We start from the raw sequence: 21,470 nt of genomic DNA, 5'->3' as shown, positions 1-21,470 counted from the left end.
TTATATTTAAAATCTTCTGAAGCCGTACTTTCTGCAACAAAGACTGAAATTCATGATCCACAAAAGACAAAATGGAACACATTTACAGTAAAACAATTGCAGTGGAGGCCTAGCAGACAAGTGGCCCAGATGGTTTAGAAATATGAAGCTTGTATTCTTGATAAATAACTTGAATTCTTCAGTACAAAAAAGTACTTTTCTAGGTAAAGGAACTTGCACTGTACTGCTGTAATTTCTATGGGTGAAAAACCATGGTCCATATAAGCAGTGCAGTTCCTGATGTCCTCGCACAGTTACCAAGCTAAAATACACAGGTTTATTTTATGAGTTGGTCATGATACATGTATGAGCGGAAGGACTTTTTTTTCTCCGTGTGATCTTTGCACAGGCAGGGTTTATAAGCGATTCTACCACAGGGTTTATAAGGGATTATGTCTCACGCTAACGCATATAAAGTGTTATGATTATACTGTATTTTCAAAAGAGTGTTATATTTGCGTGTTTTAAATGTTTCTTTGTAGTGCTGCATGCTTGTCTGCTGGGCTTTTATTGTAGGTGCTCTCTCTCATTCGTTTATACACACTGAAAGGTGATTCAAAATTATTGTCTGTGGTAAAATAAGGTCCATGGCTATAGGTGGACAGTGCCTGTCCAAAAGAAAATCAGTAAAATATCAATTTTAGCTTAGATTAGCTAAGATTTAGATTGGTAAATAGTTTTTTAATGTTAAGAGTGCATATGAGGTGCTGTCAGGAACCTTCAGTGCTGTATATTATAATGTTGCTGACTCTGAGCCTTTTTATTTAAATAGCATGCATACCTAGTTTTGTTAAACAAAAATTTTAGTCAAAGCACTTTTCACTGCAAAATTTATTTGAATTTTATTTCTTCTCATATATTGACTTTAGTGTCCAAATGCACATTTCAGAGCACTGTACATTCACTCCCCCCACCTACAATCCCTGCCAGTACGAGACTCGACGCCACTACTTTAAAGAGAAATATCTTAGTTAGTGAAATGAGTTGATTGCGCTGGGACTGGACTAGTCTTAAGGTTATTCATTGCAGCTTAGAGGACTCAAACACTGTTTTATTTCCCCCGTAACTTAATGTAATTGCACTTTTCAATTCTTTTCTGTATTTTTATAAGCCCCCCTTCTTTCTTCTGCACTCTAAAAACCACTGGTCAATTTTTCTCATGTTTCTTTATGTTAAAGGTGGTTATAGAGCATTTTAGGCCTCAATATTTTTTACTTTTATTTCTCAGTATTAGGCTTTCACACAAGGGTTTCATCAGAGATCATTCCTATATGTTCTGTGATTCTTCTCCAACAGGGTTTCTCAGTTCACTCTGCATTTACATTGCACATAAGTGAGTACATTGTCTCTTCTGTTGCTTTACTTTTGAAATGTATTAACTATGTTAACTCTTGAAGTGAGAAAGTTAAAGGGGTCATATGATGCTGCTAAAAAGAACATTATTTTGTGTATTTGGTGTAATGAAATGTGTTTATGCGTTTTAAAGTAAAAAAAAAACACATTATTTTCCACATACTGTACATTATTGTTTCTCCTCTATAGCTGAGGCCGGGATAGAGTGAGCGGAAGCCCCGGCTTAGGCGGATCCAACGAATGAGCGGCAACCACATGTGATGGACCCCGGGCTGGATTCCGCTTCGTCCACGGTGAAAGTTGATGTATTCCCTCAGCGACCAGCACAGATCAGCTCTAGGCATGACGAAGCGGATATCGTCCTCTTTTAGAAGACCAAACAAAGTAGTTTCGCTTTCACAACGAAGCACACAGCGTCTTCACATGTCCTCAATTACTTGGCTTTAAGGAAACTCCTGCGAGGAGGTTAAAAAAAATGCAACACTGAAAAATATAATGAAAATCCATGCAAACGTGCTTTTTTACAATGCTGAAAACAAACATATCGTCATAAAAACAAAGTACAAAAGCACAGTGAACTAATTGGTTCTCCCAATACATAGGCAATTCCCCCAGCTCATTTTGCATGTTTAAAATTCATGTCCTCACTCCACGCATCAGTTAGAAGACGCAAGATTGCACAGTGGTGGGAGTTTGAGTCATGCACCTGAGAGAACGCCTTTTTGATGGCCACAGCATTAGTGGAGTAATAATGCAAATTACATATGCTACTAGAGCTTTTTAACTCTGAAATGAATCACTAACTTCCCCCAATGACTGCATACGTGGGCTATCTATCTATCTATCTATCTATCTATCTATCTATCGTTTGTCTACTATATCTACACACGTATCTATCTATACTGTATATTCTATCTACCCATTTACCTATCTATCTATCTTTACTTAACTTTGTATAAGTGTAGTAGGAGGGTAAGGTATAATGTAATGTTTAAGGGAGTGTAATGTCTAATGTGTTTTGTTCTTGTGTGGATGAAGTGCATGTTGTTTAAAGGATGTTGATTGTTGTAAACATAGATACTGTCATGCAAGAAACATTTCAGACTCGTCTGACAATAAAGTGCTATCTATCTATCTATCTATCTATCTATCTATCATTTATCTGTCTGTGTCTTTCTCTTTCTGTCTACACACATATCTATCTATCTATCTATCTATCTACTGTGTCTTCTGTATCTTGCTTTTTGAGTGATGCTTTTGACTACTCTTTGGATGAGGAAGATAAAGAATGTAGGCTACATGTTATTTACACTCGCAGCTTCTCATGCAGATGATAAGGTAAGATACAGAAAAATATAAATTATCGCTGTATATTTTGAAGACTTATTTTGATGCTGTCTTTTCTCACATGCTTTAGAGGAGAGGCGATATATGCACATATTCTATCTCGTAGCCACGGGTGTTTGCTATTCGAGTCTGTTCTGCAGATGATAAAGTTTCACCGGTGGACTGTATGCTAACTGGACTTGCGCATTAACGTGATGAGCTAAAGAGGGTGCTCACGGGACACGAACGCTGAATCCACTCTCCCACCGACTTCGACTGGGCGATTGATTGCAGAAGTGAAATCAAAACGCGCGCGATGGAACAACTGAGGGCGCGAGACGCAGAGCATACAGCACGCACGTGCGGTGACGCCGGTGGAATGTTAACCAGCACCGGTGCAGCAGCAGCAGGGCAGCCGCGTCGCTCCTCCGCTCGCAACCTCCTCTGCTATTACTAAACGGGCTGAGATCGAACAGGAAAACCCTCCTACGTTAGTTTTAAATCATTCCATCCCACGAATTAAACGCATCACGCATGTATGTGACTGAGAACACGGGATGGAGAGTGTAGACGGAGAAGGGCTGCTCCTTTTGTTGTGTGACCGTAGTATTACGTTCAGTCAGTGCTGCATTGCGCTCGCGCATCCGCGTGGCTACGGGGCAGCCCGTGCTGGGACCGAGAGAGTGTGTGTGCTATACATGCTCATTGTTCACAGGATGAGCGAAAAGCACTGCCGCATTCAGACAATGAGAGTACTTCTTCGTGATTCAGAGACAGCAACAAAAGCAGTAAAAATCTATCCTAGCTAACCTTTGGCAAAGGAAAACGTCTATATAGATTATAGCCTACTCTATCTATCTATCTATCTATCTATCTATCTGTATAATATAGTATCAGATGTCTTTGCACTTTTAAATTTCTGTTTCACTGATTAATCTTGTAGGCTATTTAAGAACTTTTTGTGGCCAATGACCTTGACCTCGACCACTAACCTGCGACCTTTTTCAGTATCACTGTGTTCAACTTGATCATAGTATTTAATGAACAAAGTAACTTGAACACACCTGAACACATTCAAGACATTTCTTTATACGTTTTTGTGAGGGCCATAATGAGGTGTCTTAGAAATGGCAAGTCCATTGTAAAATACACCAATGACCCCAATTATTCAGTTATTCACAGACGATAAAACTGTTAAACACATAACCACTACCTCAACTGCAAGACCACTCACTTGTATACAATTCAAATTTAAATTGTTGTCATGGTTGCTTCATTTCTTTTTGTGTATGGCCTATGCACACGCGCACACCACTTTAAATGCTGTGTTTTATAGAGGTTTATAGGTCTGTATTTTATTACAACCCTTTTTTACACTTTTTTATTTTTTAGTACAACAAAAAATGCATTTCACTGTCAACAAGTACTGCTTTTGCTGTGTTGATGCACATTCGTCAAAGAAACTGACTCAAACGATATGGTTAATTTTAAATGTCGGTTCATATATTAGGACATTGTTGTGAATTTTGTTTTAATTAGTTGTTCTGTGTTTACACAAGTGCTTCATTGGACTTGTCTAGTTGTATCAATGTATTTTTCGCTTCTGAGGTATTTTGTTTTGTGGTCGTATGCAAGCCCCTGTATTTGCGCTTTTAGACTGGTTAAAAGAGAAGCGCGAGCTCCTTCGAGACACTCACATTCTCCCGTTTCATCTGAACGGTCGAGTTACGTAGCGAGGGAAGTGTTGCAGTGAACGGAGGGGGAAGAGAGAGAGAGACGTTGAGAGAGAGAGAAAGAGGGAGAGAGACTGCAGCATCATTTGAGGGACGTTCACATGCAGTGCAGTAGAACGTGCAGGTGAGGGGAGGAGGAGAATGCGGGACTTTTCCTCAAACACTTCACACACATCCACTACGGACTCCGGAGGAATTACTAAAGGCTTTTGTTGCTAGTTCTCTATCCTGCTCACCATCTTTCCATAAGTGGCTAATTTACGTGCTCTGAGAAGTCGAACTGAAAAGCTTTTCTCTTTGTCAAGTTCGCCGTAAAGGAATCTATAAGGGCTTGGCACGCGCGCGTAAGACTGCGGGAAAAGCTTTCCAATTTTCCTCTCGCTGTGGTTTAAGGTAAGAGAACATATAATATCGGGAAAAGACTTTAGAAAGCACTTTGGCTTATTCCCAGCCAGTAGCGCAAGCTCTGGGATGCGAATGTGAGAGCTGAATTCACAGACAGATCTCTTTTGTGTTCTACTGCATTGCAGTTTAAAACAGTGAAAGCGCGAGAGGAGCCCGCGCTCCGCAGCATCTCAATGAGCCGGACAAAGTCATTTAAACTGCTCAAATTTGACTCCCGTTTACTCTTAAAGGGCACAAAGGAACATTCTTGTCGGTAAAAGAGCTGTAAAGACTTATCGCCGATGCCGAGCTCTTCACAAAGTGGATGTTTTATTTTATCGTGTTGAAAACGTGACCGGGGAACTAAAAGACTGCAGGAGAAAATAAGATTTTGCCAAAGGAAGCGTTTATAGAGATTAATTGGTGGCGAGTCTGCCTTGGACCAGAGGAAGCTGCAGATAGAGAGTGAAAGAGAGAGAGAGGAAGAGAGAGAGAGTCATGGGGAGCAGGAGCATTGGCGCAGTGCACTCTGCGCGCTGCTACCTCGTGCTTATCCTGCAGCTGCTGACTCAGCTCCCGCGCGCCAATTCAGTGCTGCGCTACCGCGTGGCAGAAGAGGGGCCGGCCGATGTGCATATTGGGAACGTGGCTTCAGACCTGGGGCTGTCCACCTCTGGGATCGGGACAGGTGATGTCACTTTCGCTTTGGAATCTGGCTCAGAATACTTCAAAATTGACAACGTCACTGGAGAGCTTACTACAGGCAGCAAGAGGATTGACAGAGAGAAGCTGCCGCAGTGTCAGATGATATTTGATGAAAACGAGTGCTTTTTGAACTTTGAGGTGTCAGTCATAGGTCCCCTACAGAGTTGGGTGGATCTGTTTGATGGCCGTATTGTAGTCACAGACATCAATGACAACACCCCCTCTTTTCCTTCACCAGTACTCACGCTGTCTGTTGAGGAGAATCGGCCAATCGGCACACTCTATCTCCTTCCCACAGCCACAGACCGTGATTTTGGTCGTAATGGCATTGATCGCTATGAGCTTATCCAGGACAGTAGAGATGGGGGATCATCTTTGCGACGGCCTGCGAACGGACCGACCAATGGGAACGGTGGTGACCGAAGGAGAGTGTCAGAAACAGGGGCAGGACCTGCCAGCAGGAGCAGCGTGTTTGAACTTCAAGTTGCCGACACACCTGAAGGACAGAAACAGCCCCAGCTGATCGTGAAAGGGCCTCTGGACCGCGAAGCACGGGATTCTTATGAACTCGTGCTACGGGTTCGTGATGGCGGCAACCCTCCCCGCTCCTCACAAGCTCTGTTACGAGTGTCCATCACAGACGTCAACGACAACAGTCCACGCTTTGAGAGAGCCGTGTATGAAGCAGAAATGCCAGAAAACACCCCACCTGGCACACCTGTCCTACAGGTGCGTGCCGCAGACCGTGATGTCGGCGTGAACGGGCAGATTGAGTATGTGTTTGGAGCAGCGACGGAATCAGTGAGGCGCCTTCTGAGGTTGGATGAAGCATCAGGTTGGCTGAGCGTTCTGCATCGCATAGACCGCGAGGAAGTTTCGCAGCTACGCTTCACCATCACAGCTCGTGACCGCGGCCAACCACCTCGCACTGACCGCACTACAGTCGTTCTCAATGTAAGGGATGAAAATGACAATGTACCCATTGTGGAAATTCGAAAAATTGGACGAATCCTTGTTCGAGATGGCGCTGCAATGGTTCCAGAGAACGTGTTGGTGGACACTCCAGTAGCATTAGTGCAGGTGTCAGACCGCGACCAGGGAGAGAATGGTGCGGTTACCTGCACTGTGGTTGGGGATGTGCCATTTACGTTGAAACCGGCGGGTGAGACAGCCCTAGCACCTCCACCAGCCACGGATGATGCATTTGAACGAAACAAAAAGAAATATTTTCTCCACACCTCAGCACTTTTGGATTACGAAGCTACTCGTGAGTATAGTGTCACTATCGTGGCAGTGGACTCCGGTAGCCCAAGCCTCTCTAGTAACAGTTCCCTTCTGGTACGTGTGGTGGACATCAATGACCATGCTCCCACTTTTGCCCAGAGCTTAGTGGAAGTGCATTTTGCAGAGAATAATGCCCCAGGAGAACGAGTGGTCACAGTAGTGGCTTCTGATGCAGACAGTGGTAAGAATGCAGAGATCGCATACTCACTGGACCCATCTGTTAATGGAGCTTTTTACATTGATGCTGATCATGGTGATATTCGTGCCACTGGGGCACTAGATAGAGAGCAGAGGGAACGCTATGAATTTCGTGTGATAGCTCGAGATAAGGGCACCCCGTCTCTGCAAGGCTCTGCTACTGTCATAGTTCAGGTCACAGACAGGAACGACAATGCCCCCAAATTTGTCCAGGAAGTCTTCACATTCTACGTCAAAGAGAACCTGCTCACCAATAGCCCCGTCGGCATGGTGACTGTTACCGATGCAGATGAAGGCGAGAATGCAGAGTTGAGTCTTTTTGTTGAGCACGATGAAGAGGAGGGTGGAGAGGAGGGCAAAGAGGGGAAGCAAGACGTTTTCTCCATTGAAAATAACACTGGAACCATTTTCTCCTCTGCATCCTTTGACCGTGAACGACGTAGTACATACTCATTTCGCGTGCGTGCTGTTGATGGTGGAGAACCGCCACGGTCTGCCACCGCCACCATCTCCCTGTTTGTCACTGATGAAAATGACAACGTGCCATCCATCACATCACCCGCTAATGAATCATACACCCTTCTGCCACCCGCTAGCGGAGCTCGGACCGTAGTCCGCACAGTCTCAGCCTCCGATGGCGACACAGGGTCTAATGCCGATCTCCGCTACGCTCTGGTAGGCGGAAACCCTTTTCTTCTGTTTGAGATTGGCTCAAGTAGTGGGGTCATAACCTTGGCAGAGCCCCTGGAGAGAAGACACAGGGGTCTGCACCGCTTGGTGGTCCGGGTCAATGACAGTGGCGTGCCTTCCCTTTGTGCCACGGCACTGGTGCATGTCTTCATCAACGAGAGCTTGGCCAATGCAACGCTGGTGGATGCACAGGTGAGACACATCAGTGCAGCACTGCTGTTCAAATAAACACAAACAAAGGGTAATTCAATATAGAGAAAGAATAACAGTTTGTGCTGTTGAACAATGAGACAGTGTAGAACATAACCAAATAGAAACAATTAAAGTGACAAGGGTTGAAACTGAATAGAGTAATTTTATTTGACATGAGAGGATGGAGCAGAGAAGTGAAGTCATAACTTTTCACAACTAGGAAATCCTAGCACGAAATAGCACTTTTTTTTAAATATTGCTGTTTATAAGTATTCATGCATCAAATTGCTGTTGACCCACATTGGATATTGGATAGAAAGAAACACATACAGATTCAAAGATGAAAGATACACACTCGCGTACACATACACAGTCACACTTGCCTGCGCAGAATAACTATGATTGAATATCCAAGCCTTGACATGATAATTGAGAAGTCTGGGCCTTGCAGTGGGGATGAATGTGTATGTGTGCGTGTGTGTGGTTCAGCAGACAGAGCTGTGAAATGAGGATGCAATTATCAAAGGGCAGACACACCATTTATGACTTTCCATTTTTGCTCTCTCTCTCTCTCTGTATGTCTCTCTCCCTCTCACTCAGGTGGCCCGCAGCCTTGCAGTCCCCCTCTATATGGATATTGCAGGTGACCCAGACAGCGAGAGAGCTTTGGGTAAACAACGCTTGAGCGTTGCCATCGGTGTCCTGGCTGGTGCTGCTGCCGTTATTCTGGTGATCCTTCTGGTTGTGACAGCACGACAGTGTGGGGCACAGGGTAAGAATGGCTATGAGGCTGGGAAGAAGGAGCCAGAAGAGGACTTTTTCAGTCCACAACCTCCCCCTCTGCTAGCCCAGGGCTCCCAAAATGAACGTGGGCGTAAACCCCACAGAGACAAGCGTAATAACGGTACTGCCAAATCTGAGCGTTCTTTATACAGTGGAATTATGACGGTGAATGGCTGCAGACATGGGGGAGGTGATGAAGAAGAGGAGGATGAAGATGTTAGCAGTGCCAGCGAGAGGATTGCAGCACGTTATTGTGCAGCAGCTAACGGAGACCTAAGCAGTCCAAGACTAGGCTCAAGACGTCACCAATCAAGTCCAGATCTGGCACGCCACTACAAGTCCAGCTCACCTTTGCCTGCAGTGCATCTTCAGCCCAACTCACCACCCGTGGAAGGCAAGAAGCACCAAGCTGTGCAGGAACTGCCCCCCACTAACACCTTCACTGGCAACGGCACCGGTAATGCAGACGCCATGTCACTCAGCTCAGACCAGTGCTCCGATTACGGCTGCCAAACTGTCAAGTACAGCAAACAGGTAAGAACATAAAGATCTATGACTCAGTTTCACCACTGCACATTCAACAAGTACAAGCAGGCCATGTTCATCAAGTGTCTTAGAATTGTACTAGTTCTGGATCATTTTGGCCAGCAAGGAGTAACATTTACCCAAAATGTTACAAGGCTTGTCAGGACAAAAGCTTCAAGCTTGAACTAGATTTGGATTCCAAAACTAACCTAAATTCATTCAGTCCTGTGGGATATTCCTGTACTAATATAGAAAAACGCTGATAGCCATTGGATTAACCCACACATTTTCTTTGTTTCTTTGAGTACACTGTAATTAGGTTTTCTAAGAAACTATCTGGTATAAATGGAAGCCAGTTTCCACCTCAGAGAAAAAAAAATTAGTCTAGTATAATGTTTAAAATAAATAAAGTCAACCTGTGAGACATAATCACACTGTGAGACAAAAATCACAACTGTGGCGTATAAAGTAACAACCGTGAAATATAGTCAGATTGTACAGGCATTCTGCCAAAGTCACACTGTGAAATATAGTCACATTTCTAACATATAAATTTGCAAAAGTGATATTAAAAAATCACAACTATGAGATATAAAGCCACATTGTGAGATATAATTGCACGATAGGGAGATTTAAATAACGAGAAGTAATAATTGTGTGATGTACAGTCACAATTACATTTTAGAGGTGGAAACAGGCTTCTCTGGATATATAACATCATTTTATGAAGTTAGGGGCAATATTTTGCCCATATCTTGTCAAAAGCTTTTGGGTTATTTTGTAGTTCCGAGGTGAATTCAAGCTGATCTGTTCTTAGTGAAATCTCATCCCATCAAGAACTAAAGAAAAAGCAAAACTAGTTGTAGAAAAGCACAAATGTGACAACTACTGCAGTCAGCCTGTACTGTTGTTGTGTTACTGCGTGTGGAGTGGTTAAGGTTACATGGTGCTAACTGCCTGCTCTCCTTTCCAGGAGTAGCTACTGAAAATAGACTGTCTAAGAGAGGAGAAATGTAACCCATTTTCTCTCACACCACCATAGATCTCTTTCCACTTGCTCAGTCTCTCTCTTTCTCTCTTGCTTTCTATCATTCTCTCCATCATACTCCCCTTATTTTCCTGTCTTTGACATTCTTTCCACTCCTTTCCTTGTTCTTTCATTTTCTGAGATGTTTGGAAGTGTTAAATATAGAGCGGAATATATGTCTACCTGCTTTGAGTGGAACTGGCCAGTGTGTTTGACAGTATATGCATGAAACGCTTGAGAGAGAAACCACGCAGGCTTGCAGAGTTGTCTTTTTTGACTTAATCTGTCATCTTTACACTTTTATCCAAGTCATAGATTTAATGCAGCATATCCAAACTGCTAGCTTAGCACTTAACAGAAGCATTAAAAAAAGATTACCTGGGCACCCTTTGACAGGTTCTTTGGACTAAGCCTGAACCAAAGGGTGGCCTCATACTATAGAGAGACATGGTTAAATTGAACACTGGGATCGCATTACATTTTCTGACAGGTGTTGGGAGCTTAAACCAAATCCGCAGAGGTCTACATGCGAGATATTGAGTCCTAAATGACGTGTCATTTTTGGTCTTTTTAGCATGACTGACAGTCAGATTGTAAGTCTCTTTACCCAGCGCCTAAAAACAGCTGATGCAGTCGTTAGGGAGATGTGTGCCTCGCAAGACCTAATCAATCCATACACGCTGGTGTGATCCTGACCACAGTGGGTGGCTTAATCCAATACCGAGTCAATCCTCTTAATCTGCTGACATTTTTACCACTGAAAATGCTTAATAGAGAATTCGGATGTGTATTTGTGTGCTTCTGCGTGTGCATTCATACTCGGTCAAGAGTTTGGGGTGAGAGTGCGTTAATGCTTATTGGTGAGTTTGTTGGATTCATTCTGACGGTTTAATCAATTATTGATCACACTGTAATTAACTCCTCTACCGCAGAGCTTTGTGACCTAGCCTAACTCGAGCTTGGTGTAGACGGTGCGTGTATGTGTGCGTTTGGCTTCCATGATGGGACAGTATAGCGTGATGGCAAGTCAATACCCTACTGCTGTCTGAATTTGCAAACAGGCCCCTGCGCGAACGCATACATAAACAGCACTCTCGGAATTGAATGCCGAAGAAAATGGAAATCCTTTTGACCTATATCTGTCTCTCTCTCTCTATCGCGCATCTCTCCTATCTTCTATAAATGCACAACTCGGCATGTTCCTAAGTGAAACTCCAAACTCCCTCTCTGCTGCAGCGCACTTTTTCTATAGCCCCTCCCCCATCCGCCCACTCATGCCAACACCTATCGACCAGCTGCATTCTGTCCCCACGGCAGCCCACGTTCCTATCATTTGAATAGACAGAGCGGCAATCAATATACTAGGCTTGTTAATGTTGCGAGTGCCAACACACACCTGTAGACACGCTGCTCGGGTTTGCAGGGTTAACGGTCAGACAGGTGGGCAGTAGGTGAGTCTGTGTAACTCAACACACACGCTCGGGATCAGGCAACAGGTCAGATGGATAGTCGATATACTTGACACTCACACTTGCATGCTCATGGGTGCCATGCGTATGCTAGTGAGGACCGACTCCAGAGATAGATATTATAAATTAATGGAGGAGACCAGTGATGGAGGGGCCAGGAGACAGTGGGAGACACATGGAGGGATACAGAAAGGGAGAGAGAGAGAGAGAGAAATGAGGGGAGATTGCTAATGCTCACCTCACTTTTGCAGGGCTGTATTGATTTTCATTGGGAAAGCATTATGAAAGCTTTTACATGGACGTGCACTGCAGTGGTTATAAAGGATTGAGAATGATGGTGGAAGTATGTGTGTGTGTATGTGTGTTTGACCTAGCAATGTTATTGAGGGGAAATTGTTGAAAAATGTCTAGAAGTTTTTGCTAAATCTGAAGATGAAAAAAAAATCTAATTTTGGGGACATCCTTAAAAGGAAAAATGGTTAATTAGGAGACTAAATGATGTTTTAATTCACCTCTAAAAATGCCAAAAGTTAAGTTTAGAATGGAGTGATTAGTATTAATATTCTAATATAAGGCAATTAGAAGTCCCCATTTAGAGACACGTAAAAGAATGATTCTTTCTTTGTTTCTGCATCGTCATGTTTCTGATTTTCTTTCTGATCACATTTTATGTCAGCTGCTCAATTAAAAGTAATTTACTGCAAATGCATGTACACTTGCACCAAATAAGCTCAGTGCTGTGTACTTCCCATAAAATTGTATTCGACATCTGTGAAACGCAAGGCAATAAAAATGACAGAGGATGCTTTTCAGTGGCCAAGTGTAACCGTACTGAAAAATGAGAGGTTAATAATTTATAGATGACACATTAGGTTAGTAACACTGATGGCCATGACCAGATGGGAGGTGTTCTCATGTGACCACCACATATCTTTGCAACAACAGCCATTAGTGCAAGGTTAACTTGTTGTTTATCCATATTCAGTAAGTGAAATTGAATGATAATTGAGAATGGAGGACATAGTGTATATATGTAAAGCAGCCATGTAAACACAATCTTATATGTTCTTTGTTATATTTCCAAGGTTCCAAATATGGAGAAAATTTTTGATTTATTGAAAAGCTGTTCATGCAGAGAACTGAAAATCAGTGTGAATTGCCGGTCACAACCCATTGTACTTCCTTAATGTGACATATTTTCAATTGAAACAAGATATTCAGCAAGAAACAATGTAGGGGGGAATCAATTGCATCATGAAAAGTGAATGTTTTATACCAGAACACAGTCAACCCAAATGCAAATTTGCTAAGATAATGCATCAAATCCTGTTTGACTACTGGTTAACATTATTCAATAGCCTCCTTACTGATGTTAGCATAAAATGAAAAGTAATTTCAGTCAATTCTTTCTTTTTAATAACGTGCAACAATGAATCTTTCTGCATATGCTGTCCAAAAATGTGCATTTAGAAAGTAAATAGGGTTATTTGGGACTTTATGTTGACTTAGTCATTTGTAATACCAAATAAAGCTTTATAAACATAAATAAAGCTTTACAATTAGCTTACCTCCCACATTCATGCTGTATTTCTTTTTTTAGACCAAATTAAAAGTAATGAAAAGTAAAACTGAAAAGTTCATTTCTTTCAAGTAGGTCATATGGAAAGAAATGCTGGCAAAACATAATTGTATTAAAATATCTTCCTTCAGTGTCCATTAAGGCTTTGTTTGCCACATTGTATAAATCTGAAATGAGTCAGAAAGTCAAGGCTGTCAGAGTTTTGTAACGCACAGACCTACTCGCCTGACTGTTTCAACCTCAAAATGAGACACGACAGGAATTCAGGGTATTCCTTACCCATATCCTCCCAGACAAGCAGCAACAGAACCAAGAAAACACACACACATTAAGCTGAGAAGCAAAGGTGCATGAGGAGATGAAAAGTTCCCATCCTCTTACATCAGTTTCTAGCACAAGATCTAGGCCATGACTTTTAACTGTTTCTTCCTCTGTGTCCAGACAGTGTTAAGTTTGTTTTAGTTTGTCCTCAACATGTAATTACATGTAATCAGTATTTCATAATATGAATATATTTACATCAGTTTTACTTGATTAATTTATTTATAATGAAATGACGTAATTTTAGTCAACAAAATAACATTTTAGTTTATTATATTGTGTTGATTAATATCTTATGAATTCATCATGCTTAAGAGTTAAGGCCGTCACCAAGAACGATAACTATATTATATTAAGTCATGATAAAGGTCTGTTTATTATAAGCTTGTGCTGCAGTTTTGTCGTATGCCCTTTTACATGGTCAAGTGAGTTAAAGCAGGATGGATTCTGATTGGCTATCAATATTTTTATTGTTCATCAGCTGGAAAAAAAAAATCTGAAAGTGATTCCAGTGATATTGTTCCTCCATGCTGTTATCATTATAGTTGTTGTGTGAACTCTTCTTTAGTCTGGAGTGATTTTTAAAACTATATCTTTAACATTATAGTTATTGTCCTTGGTGTGAACGGGCCTTCTTTTTTGTGTTTTAGAGACTGTTTAAGATGTTGCACAATGCGCACTGCATTGAATATATTCAGTCAAATTCTTAGTAGCACATAACTTATTTTACAGTCGTCTATGCAGTCACTTCATTGTCTGTAAAAAGTAATATCACATTTATGTTGTGGATTCTGCAGACTAATCTCATATACTTATATATAGGATGCATTTGAGTGAACATTATTAATCCGTCTGCAAAGTGGTTCAGTTTACCGGTATTCAGTTCTTCCAGCTCATGCGGGTCAATCCCCAGTGTACTATGATTGGATTATTTAAATAAATTATTTTCTTATATTTTCCTTCTTTCAAAAACATTGCTAGTGCATTGTTAATATATTGCAGTGTAGCTGTTTTCTCATCATATTTTGGCAACAGTTTGAAATAAATTAATTTAGTTGAGTTTTCAGCCCTTTGTTGATGAAAAAAAAAAAAAAAACTTTGTCAACAAACGTTGTTAGTAATTTTGTTGGCTAGATGAATACTGACTGGGAATCCTTTGTAAAAAGATGCTAATGGAAATGCTGGGATCAGAATTATTCTTCATAATCTTTCAATGATGCACCATACCCTAGCTCTGCAGCCAAAATATCATCTGGCCAAATGTTTGATGGCTATTATTAGAGATATTCCTGTGCTGGCAGCACTCTAAAGGCATCAATTCCATACAAACTAACACACAAATACGCATTCTTATAATTAAACACACACACATACACACAAACTAAACACACACCCAGAGTAGGCAATTAAACAAACAAACCCACACGATAACACACCTCTTTGTTAGCGCTATGTATTGTGTCTTCAGCACACTGCTGGCACTGAGTGGAAAAGCTCCAGCGTTTAGAGTCCCAGTGTAATTTCCTATTCAGCTCTTACTGAATTGCATTCATATTTGAGCCAGCATTAACTCGGCTCTCCGATTCCCTGGATCCCCGTACTGAAGGTTCTTGAGGGGTGATCCTTTTGTTGTGGTCTGACTAGCTCTGTAGTTCTACAGTTACAGTTCAGGGTTACCCTAGTGTCATGAACCAGCCTGAGTATTCATCTTTTATTCAAACACCCCAGGCTGCTTCTGTCACTGCCTGTCAGAGAAAGAGAGAGAGAGATGCATACTTAAACCCCCGAGTAATGAAAGAAATAAAAGATATAAAATATATAATAGGTAATAAATAAATACTAGAAAGAGAGAGAGAGCAGCTATTTATGGCAAATTAAGATATTACTGTGTGTGTGTGTAAGTGTGTGTGTATATATATATATATATATATATATATATATAGGCATATATTACAATAGAAATTACAATTTTTGATTCTTCAAAATTTCTGTGATTAACTAGTAAACAGAATAAAATTTAATTTACCATGCGTAGTATTGCAGACCTTCATTAAAAAAAAAATAATAATAAGATTGCTGGTTGAAAGATTAAAACATTGCAGATGTGTCAAAATTGTATTGAAATGTTTTTACTTACAAATATTTATAATTTGAACAAATACATTTTTGAACAAAGGGGTTAAATTAAGGTGTCAGTAAGTCACTCACAAAGGCAGTTACTTTTTTTTGTTGATAAATGAATCTGTGTTTTTTTAACAAGTCTGATTTATTCAACAATGTTGATTGACAAAAAGTGTTTGTTGGCAAAGAAACAAAACAAGTGACTGTCTTTATGAGTTATAGAATTACAGTATTTTTTTCAGTCAGTTAAATTAATGATTCAATGACTCACGCATAAAGACACTTTTTTCATTCTTGCATGAATTGTGCATTTGAATAAATACGTTTTATTAAATAAATGATTAATTGACTCCGTCATTACCACTCATTAAATGAGTGCACATTCATTAAATGATCATTATTATTATTTTTAAAAATGACTTCCATATAAGATTTTTTGAATAAAACTTAAGTCATCATAAAAAAAGTAATTTGCCGTTTTGAACAATGACTTAATGAGTATATATTGATTTGTATTAATTTTAAACAGCTATGATAACAAATTAGGTGTCAGTGCTCCTCACAGTAGCGACTCGTGACATTAGGTCAGTGCATTACATAACTTTATTAAATAAATGTGTCTTTGTTAAAACTTTAGTTATTTATTATATATCCATATATATGATTTTCATAAAGATTTGTATCTCTGAAATTGTCCCTACAGAAGTTGTCCCAACTTTGTCTACATTATTTGTGTGCTAGAACAGCATATTACATGCAAACACTACACTCTAAAAAAAAACATTCAGGGTAAAAAAAACCCCAACCATTTCTGGTTTATTTGGCAACCCAGTGCCGGTTAAATATTGGACAGAACACATACATGCTGGTTATTTTGACCCAGCTGGTTGGGTTAAATGTTTGACCCAACATGCCGGTTTGTTATTTTTAACTCAGTTATTGTTTAGAAATTACTATATTGCTGGCTTAAAATGGGTTGGGAATTAGAAATCACACACAGAATTACTAGAGGCAACAGTAAAAATCAAAAGGTGAACATTTATTAATAAGCAAGAATACCCATGTACAAAAATATAAAACAAATTTAATTTATTTGGATGAACCACCACCTCGCGTTTCACCCATAGCTGAAAGATGCCATGACTGACTCCATAACCTGCCCCTAAACAAAGAGTACTGAGATTAGAGAACATATTTTAACATCAAAATAACTTAAATTCAGTTTTATAATGAAAAAAATCAGGCAAAAGGCATTTCCATCAAACAAAATTATCGTTGCTGATGCATTTAGCTGACTGACATCTCGTCCCTGTATGTGAAAAATTATTTACAGCATAGTAAAGACTTTATAGATTAAATAAAACATATACAAACCAATATTTCACTGAAGATGTGCAACAATTATGCAGCGCTGAGAACCGCTCTCTCCTGAAGAGGATGCAAAAGCCCATGCTCTGACGGTAACTCAACAGCTGGGTTGAAGTATCCCCACGCTGGGTTGTTTCACTGGAGGGAGGGGGAGGGGTGTATATTTTCGGCTGTCAGTAAGATTGACGCAGCCACTAACCCAGTGGTGTAGCAAAAAATCGTGGTGTCCCCCCACGAACTGCAAATCCGAGCCCCGCCTCCATGAAAGGTGTGTGTGTGTGGGGGGGTTACGTTGCAGTATTGGAAATATTTCTGTTTTAAACCATGAAGGCGAACCAATGGATTTCCCACAAGCAACGTGCAAACTTTGCGCAAGAGTTATGCCGGTGTCTTAACCTCGGTGTGTTAAAGAGTAAAAACTGACGGCGCTTTCGCCATCTGCCACTGCATTAACAGTGCATATTCTTTCAGAGACGACAAGAGACGAATCTACTTCAACATATGCTGATAATGGTTTATAGCTGTCTTAAATTATTCTCTTAATATTTCTCATGTGGCCCGTATAGTGAAAAACATGAGAAAAAAAACATATTTCACATTAAACAGGTTGTTTTTGAAAATCCGTGTATGAAATAAAGCTGCTCTTAATTTGCATTGATGACTGTAGTTTTAATCATTTTAATTATAGGCCTGTAATTCATTGTATAAATTGAACTGCAAATCCGAGCCCCGCCTCCATGAAAGGTGTGTGTGTGTGGGGGGGTTACGTTGCAGTATTGGAAATATTTCTGTTTTAAACCATGAAGGCGAACCAATGGATTTCCCACAAGCAACGTGCAAACTTTGCGCAAGAGTTATGCCGGTGTCTTAACCTCGGTGTGTTAAAGAGTAAAAACTGACGGCGCTTTCGCCATCTGCCACTGCATTAACAGTGCATATTCTTTCAGAGACGACAAGAGACGAATCTACTTCAACATATGCTGATAATGGTTTATAGCTGTCTTAAATTATTCTCTTAATATTTCTCATGTGGCCCGTACATAGTGAAAAAAAATGAGAAGTAATGTATTCCGTGTTAAACAGGTTGTTTTTGAAAGTCGGTGCTTGAAATAAAGCTGCTCTTAATTTTCATTGATGACTGCAGTGCTCATAATTTTAATTATAGGCCTATAATTCATTGTATAAATTAATAGACCTGTTTTAAAACTGTTTTAAAAAAAACTTTTTAATGAGGAGTAAGCTAATAGCCTAATGTTTTATTGCGTGATGCGCTATGAATGATTGCAGGGAAAATTAATTGTAATTTAATAATAAAAGTATCCTAATAATAATAATAGGCCTAAGAAGAAGAAGAATGCAACAGGACTGTATTAATTGGAAATGCCAAATCCTCTTAATATTGCCAGTATTTGATGCTTTTGAAAATATCTGGCTATTGTCGACACATGATACGATGCAACTCAGCATGGGGAGGTTATTACGGGGCCCCCCCACAGTGCATGCCCTGCGTGCCCGTACGTTATGCCACTGCACTAACCTAATGACTGGGTAACACAAAAACTATCCAACACTGGAAAAGAAACAAGCCAACAGTCTCAACCCAGCGGTTGGAAAAAAACCTGCATTTTTTAGAGTGTAATGAGATCACATTGACACTCCATATGCACTATATATCAGTATGCATAACGAAGAATAAAGGGCACAGTCTTTAATTAGCATTTTAGTCTGTTTGGACTTGCACACTTAATTATAAGACTGTAATTAGGGATTATACCTTGGCTCAACTTTTTCTTGCTGAAAGAAAGCTCAGGAAGGGAAAAAGATAAAAACAGAGAGATGAGATTTTCTGTCCTCCTTTCATCACATTGTTAGGCCTGCGAACCAGATCACTACATTGGCTCACTAATTCCTAACTGCCCATTTACACAGAAACATGTCCAACCGATTCATGTATGTGCAGCAAGTGTCAATCAAATAAAATAAGCTTGTTTTATTGATTTCCTCACATTTACGGCATTGTATGCAGTCCATGTGTGAACAGCGTGATGATGGTGTGGAAGAATAATGGCTGGATGCAGCACTACCGTGAGTCATGGGGGTTGTGAACTATAGTCTTCGAAGCGGCCAGATATACTACTGTGACATCATTATGCATAAAACCACAGATCGGATTTTTTACTTGTTTTATTTATTTTGTTTTGTTTGGTTATTTGAATATTTTACCATTTAAGACACACTATAGGAGCCCTATAGATATAATCTTTTGCTCTTCTGTGCTTCTGCTGCAAAGGCGCTTTTCATGTAGAAGAAAAACTACTTGTCGTTCTCCTTGGATACACCACTATACAGTCGTCCGCCCCCCTACGTCTCATCCCACTGGTGGAAAATGAGTGTGTGGGCAAGCCAGGGCGTGTGGGCCTGTTCCTCTGTGTGTGTGTGTGTGTGTGTGTGTGTGTGTGCGTTAGTGTTTGTGTGTGTGATCCCTTACACCTGCCTGTACACGTCGACAGGAAGTCCACAGAGATAAGGCATGATGCTTTCCTCACACTGCCCAAGTGTAACAGTGTTCAGAACAACACCCACCACGCTTCAAAGAATGCTAAAAATGTTTGAAAGTAAAGCAACCGAGGCAACACACTTTCTAACCCTGAATCTAAATCCGACACCCTCCTCAATCTGGATCGCGCGCACACACACACATACTTTACGGTCTGCTTTTTAATGCGCACACATACAGCAACACCCATAAACACCCATGAACACAACCCAGCACACACACTCACACGTGGCACCGGCCCCGGGGGAAACAACAGCCGCCTGGGCGAAAATAAAACTCTTCACTCGGTTAGAATGAAATCAAAGCGATGCAAATCAAATGGCCAATTAAAGCCACAAACACGTTTCCTGGGAGATGAAATGCTGACGCCTAATTGGTTGGATAAAAGGGGCAATGCATCTAAGAAGACAGACCTGAGAAGGACGTTTTGGAAACGCAGCAATGAGAAGAGAGTATGTGTGCGTTTGTGTGTGTGTGTGTGTGTGTGAAACGTTTCTGTTGGGAGATTCGCTGAACATAAGTTAGACTGTCAGCTATGTGGGCCATAAGTGCTTCGTTTTCTTTGTAATTTAGAGGGAGTGTGTGTGTGTGTGTGTGTGTGTGTGTGTGTGTGTGTGGAGCATTCGTGTTGGGAGATTCACTGAACATAAGTTAGACTGTCAACTATGTGGGCCGTAAGTGCTTCGTTTTCTTTGTAATTTAGAGGAAGCACTTTGCTAAGGGAAAAGCAGAACGTGAGATGGAGAGGCTTTTTTTTTTGAAGTTAAGCTTTCACACAGTAGTTCTTCAGGGTTCTCACAACATAGAAGGGATTTTAAAAACGTTTGTGCTGGAAAAGCAGCTAGGAAGAAAGAAAATGTCTGATATCTATGCACACACAAACACGTTCAAGCTGTGGCTCGGGCTTCAGTCGCACGACACGGTCAGACAACTCCCGCTGAGATGTCACAGTTGCTGTATGTGTTTGTGCGCTTGCTGACGAGTGAACGCAGCTTATGAGGAGAGACAAATGCACAGTATTTCACAGCTTGCACAGTGGAAATGCCTGATTAGCTGATATGATCAAATAAACAAACAAGAGGAAATGTCAAAGTGAATTTTCGCATTTGCATTTGTTTTGGTTCAGAATTTTAACTGATGGTTGTCAACTTCAAACCTTCCTGTTTGACTGTTTTATCTGATCATTCTTGTGAAAAAGAAGTGTGCTTAATTGTATTGAATGTGCACTTGTAGTGTACTTTAAATCCTAATAGTATACTTAAAAAAAAATTGTACTTACAGAAAATATATTAAAGCCTTAACCCTTACTTGTGTGTAAGTGTACATAAGAGACAGTTTTATAATTGCCATAATGCATTTAATGCACGTTTAAAGGTGCACCTTGTTATAGTCAAATGACATACTTAATTATGTTTTAATAATCTTTTTTGTGTGCTTTCAATAATTACATTTAAGTGTTGACTGAAATATTTACAAAAATAGCACTTGTAATGTGTAATTCAATAGTACATTTAAAGTTAATATAATGTAAATGTACTAAATTGTAAATTCATCATTACAGATGTGTAGTTACAAATATGTTTAAATACATGAAATACACATTTGAATAGGAATGACATTAAAGCATATTTTGGCATAAAAGGTTTGGAACAACTTGCAAGTGAGTAAATGATTACAGAATTTTCATTTTGGGGTAAACTATCCCTTTAAGTCCTACTTAAGCGGGTCAAAAAATCACTAAATTTAATTTAATCCCAATTAACATGCAATTAAGCATCCAAAGATTTTTATTCAGTTTCTTTAAAATATATTATTT

At 40.3% G+C, this 21,470-nt stretch overlaps 1 protein-coding gene across 1 annotated transcript in view; it reads left to right on the top strand.

The window, feature by feature from the left end:
• The first annotated feature begins 4,451 nt into the window (after positions 1 to 4,451).
• Positions 4,452 to 21,470, top strand: part of LOC107656832 (protocadherin-7-like) — a 37,879-nt gene continuing 20,860 nt past the window's right edge. The window contains exons 1-2 of the mRNA XM_016444784.1: positions 4,452 to 7,904; positions 8,505 to 9,221. Coding sequence (XP_016300270.1) covers positions 5,334 to 7,904; positions 8,505 to 9,221 — 3,288 coding nt within the window. The 5' untranslated portion in view covers positions 4,452 to 5,333. The remainder of the gene's footprint in view (positions 7,905 to 8,504; positions 9,222 to 21,470) is intronic.

This window comes from Sinocyclocheilus anshuiensis, unplaced genomic scaffold (assembly GCF_001515605.1).
Source record: "Sinocyclocheilus anshuiensis isolate Anshui unplaced genomic scaffold, SAMN03320099.WGS_v1.1 scaffold85, whole genome shotgun sequence".
NCBI lineage: Eukaryota > Metazoa > Chordata > Actinopteri > Cypriniformes > Cyprinidae > Sinocyclocheilus > Sinocyclocheilus anshuiensis.
This window is presented reverse-complemented; position numbering and strand designations above follow the sequence as displayed.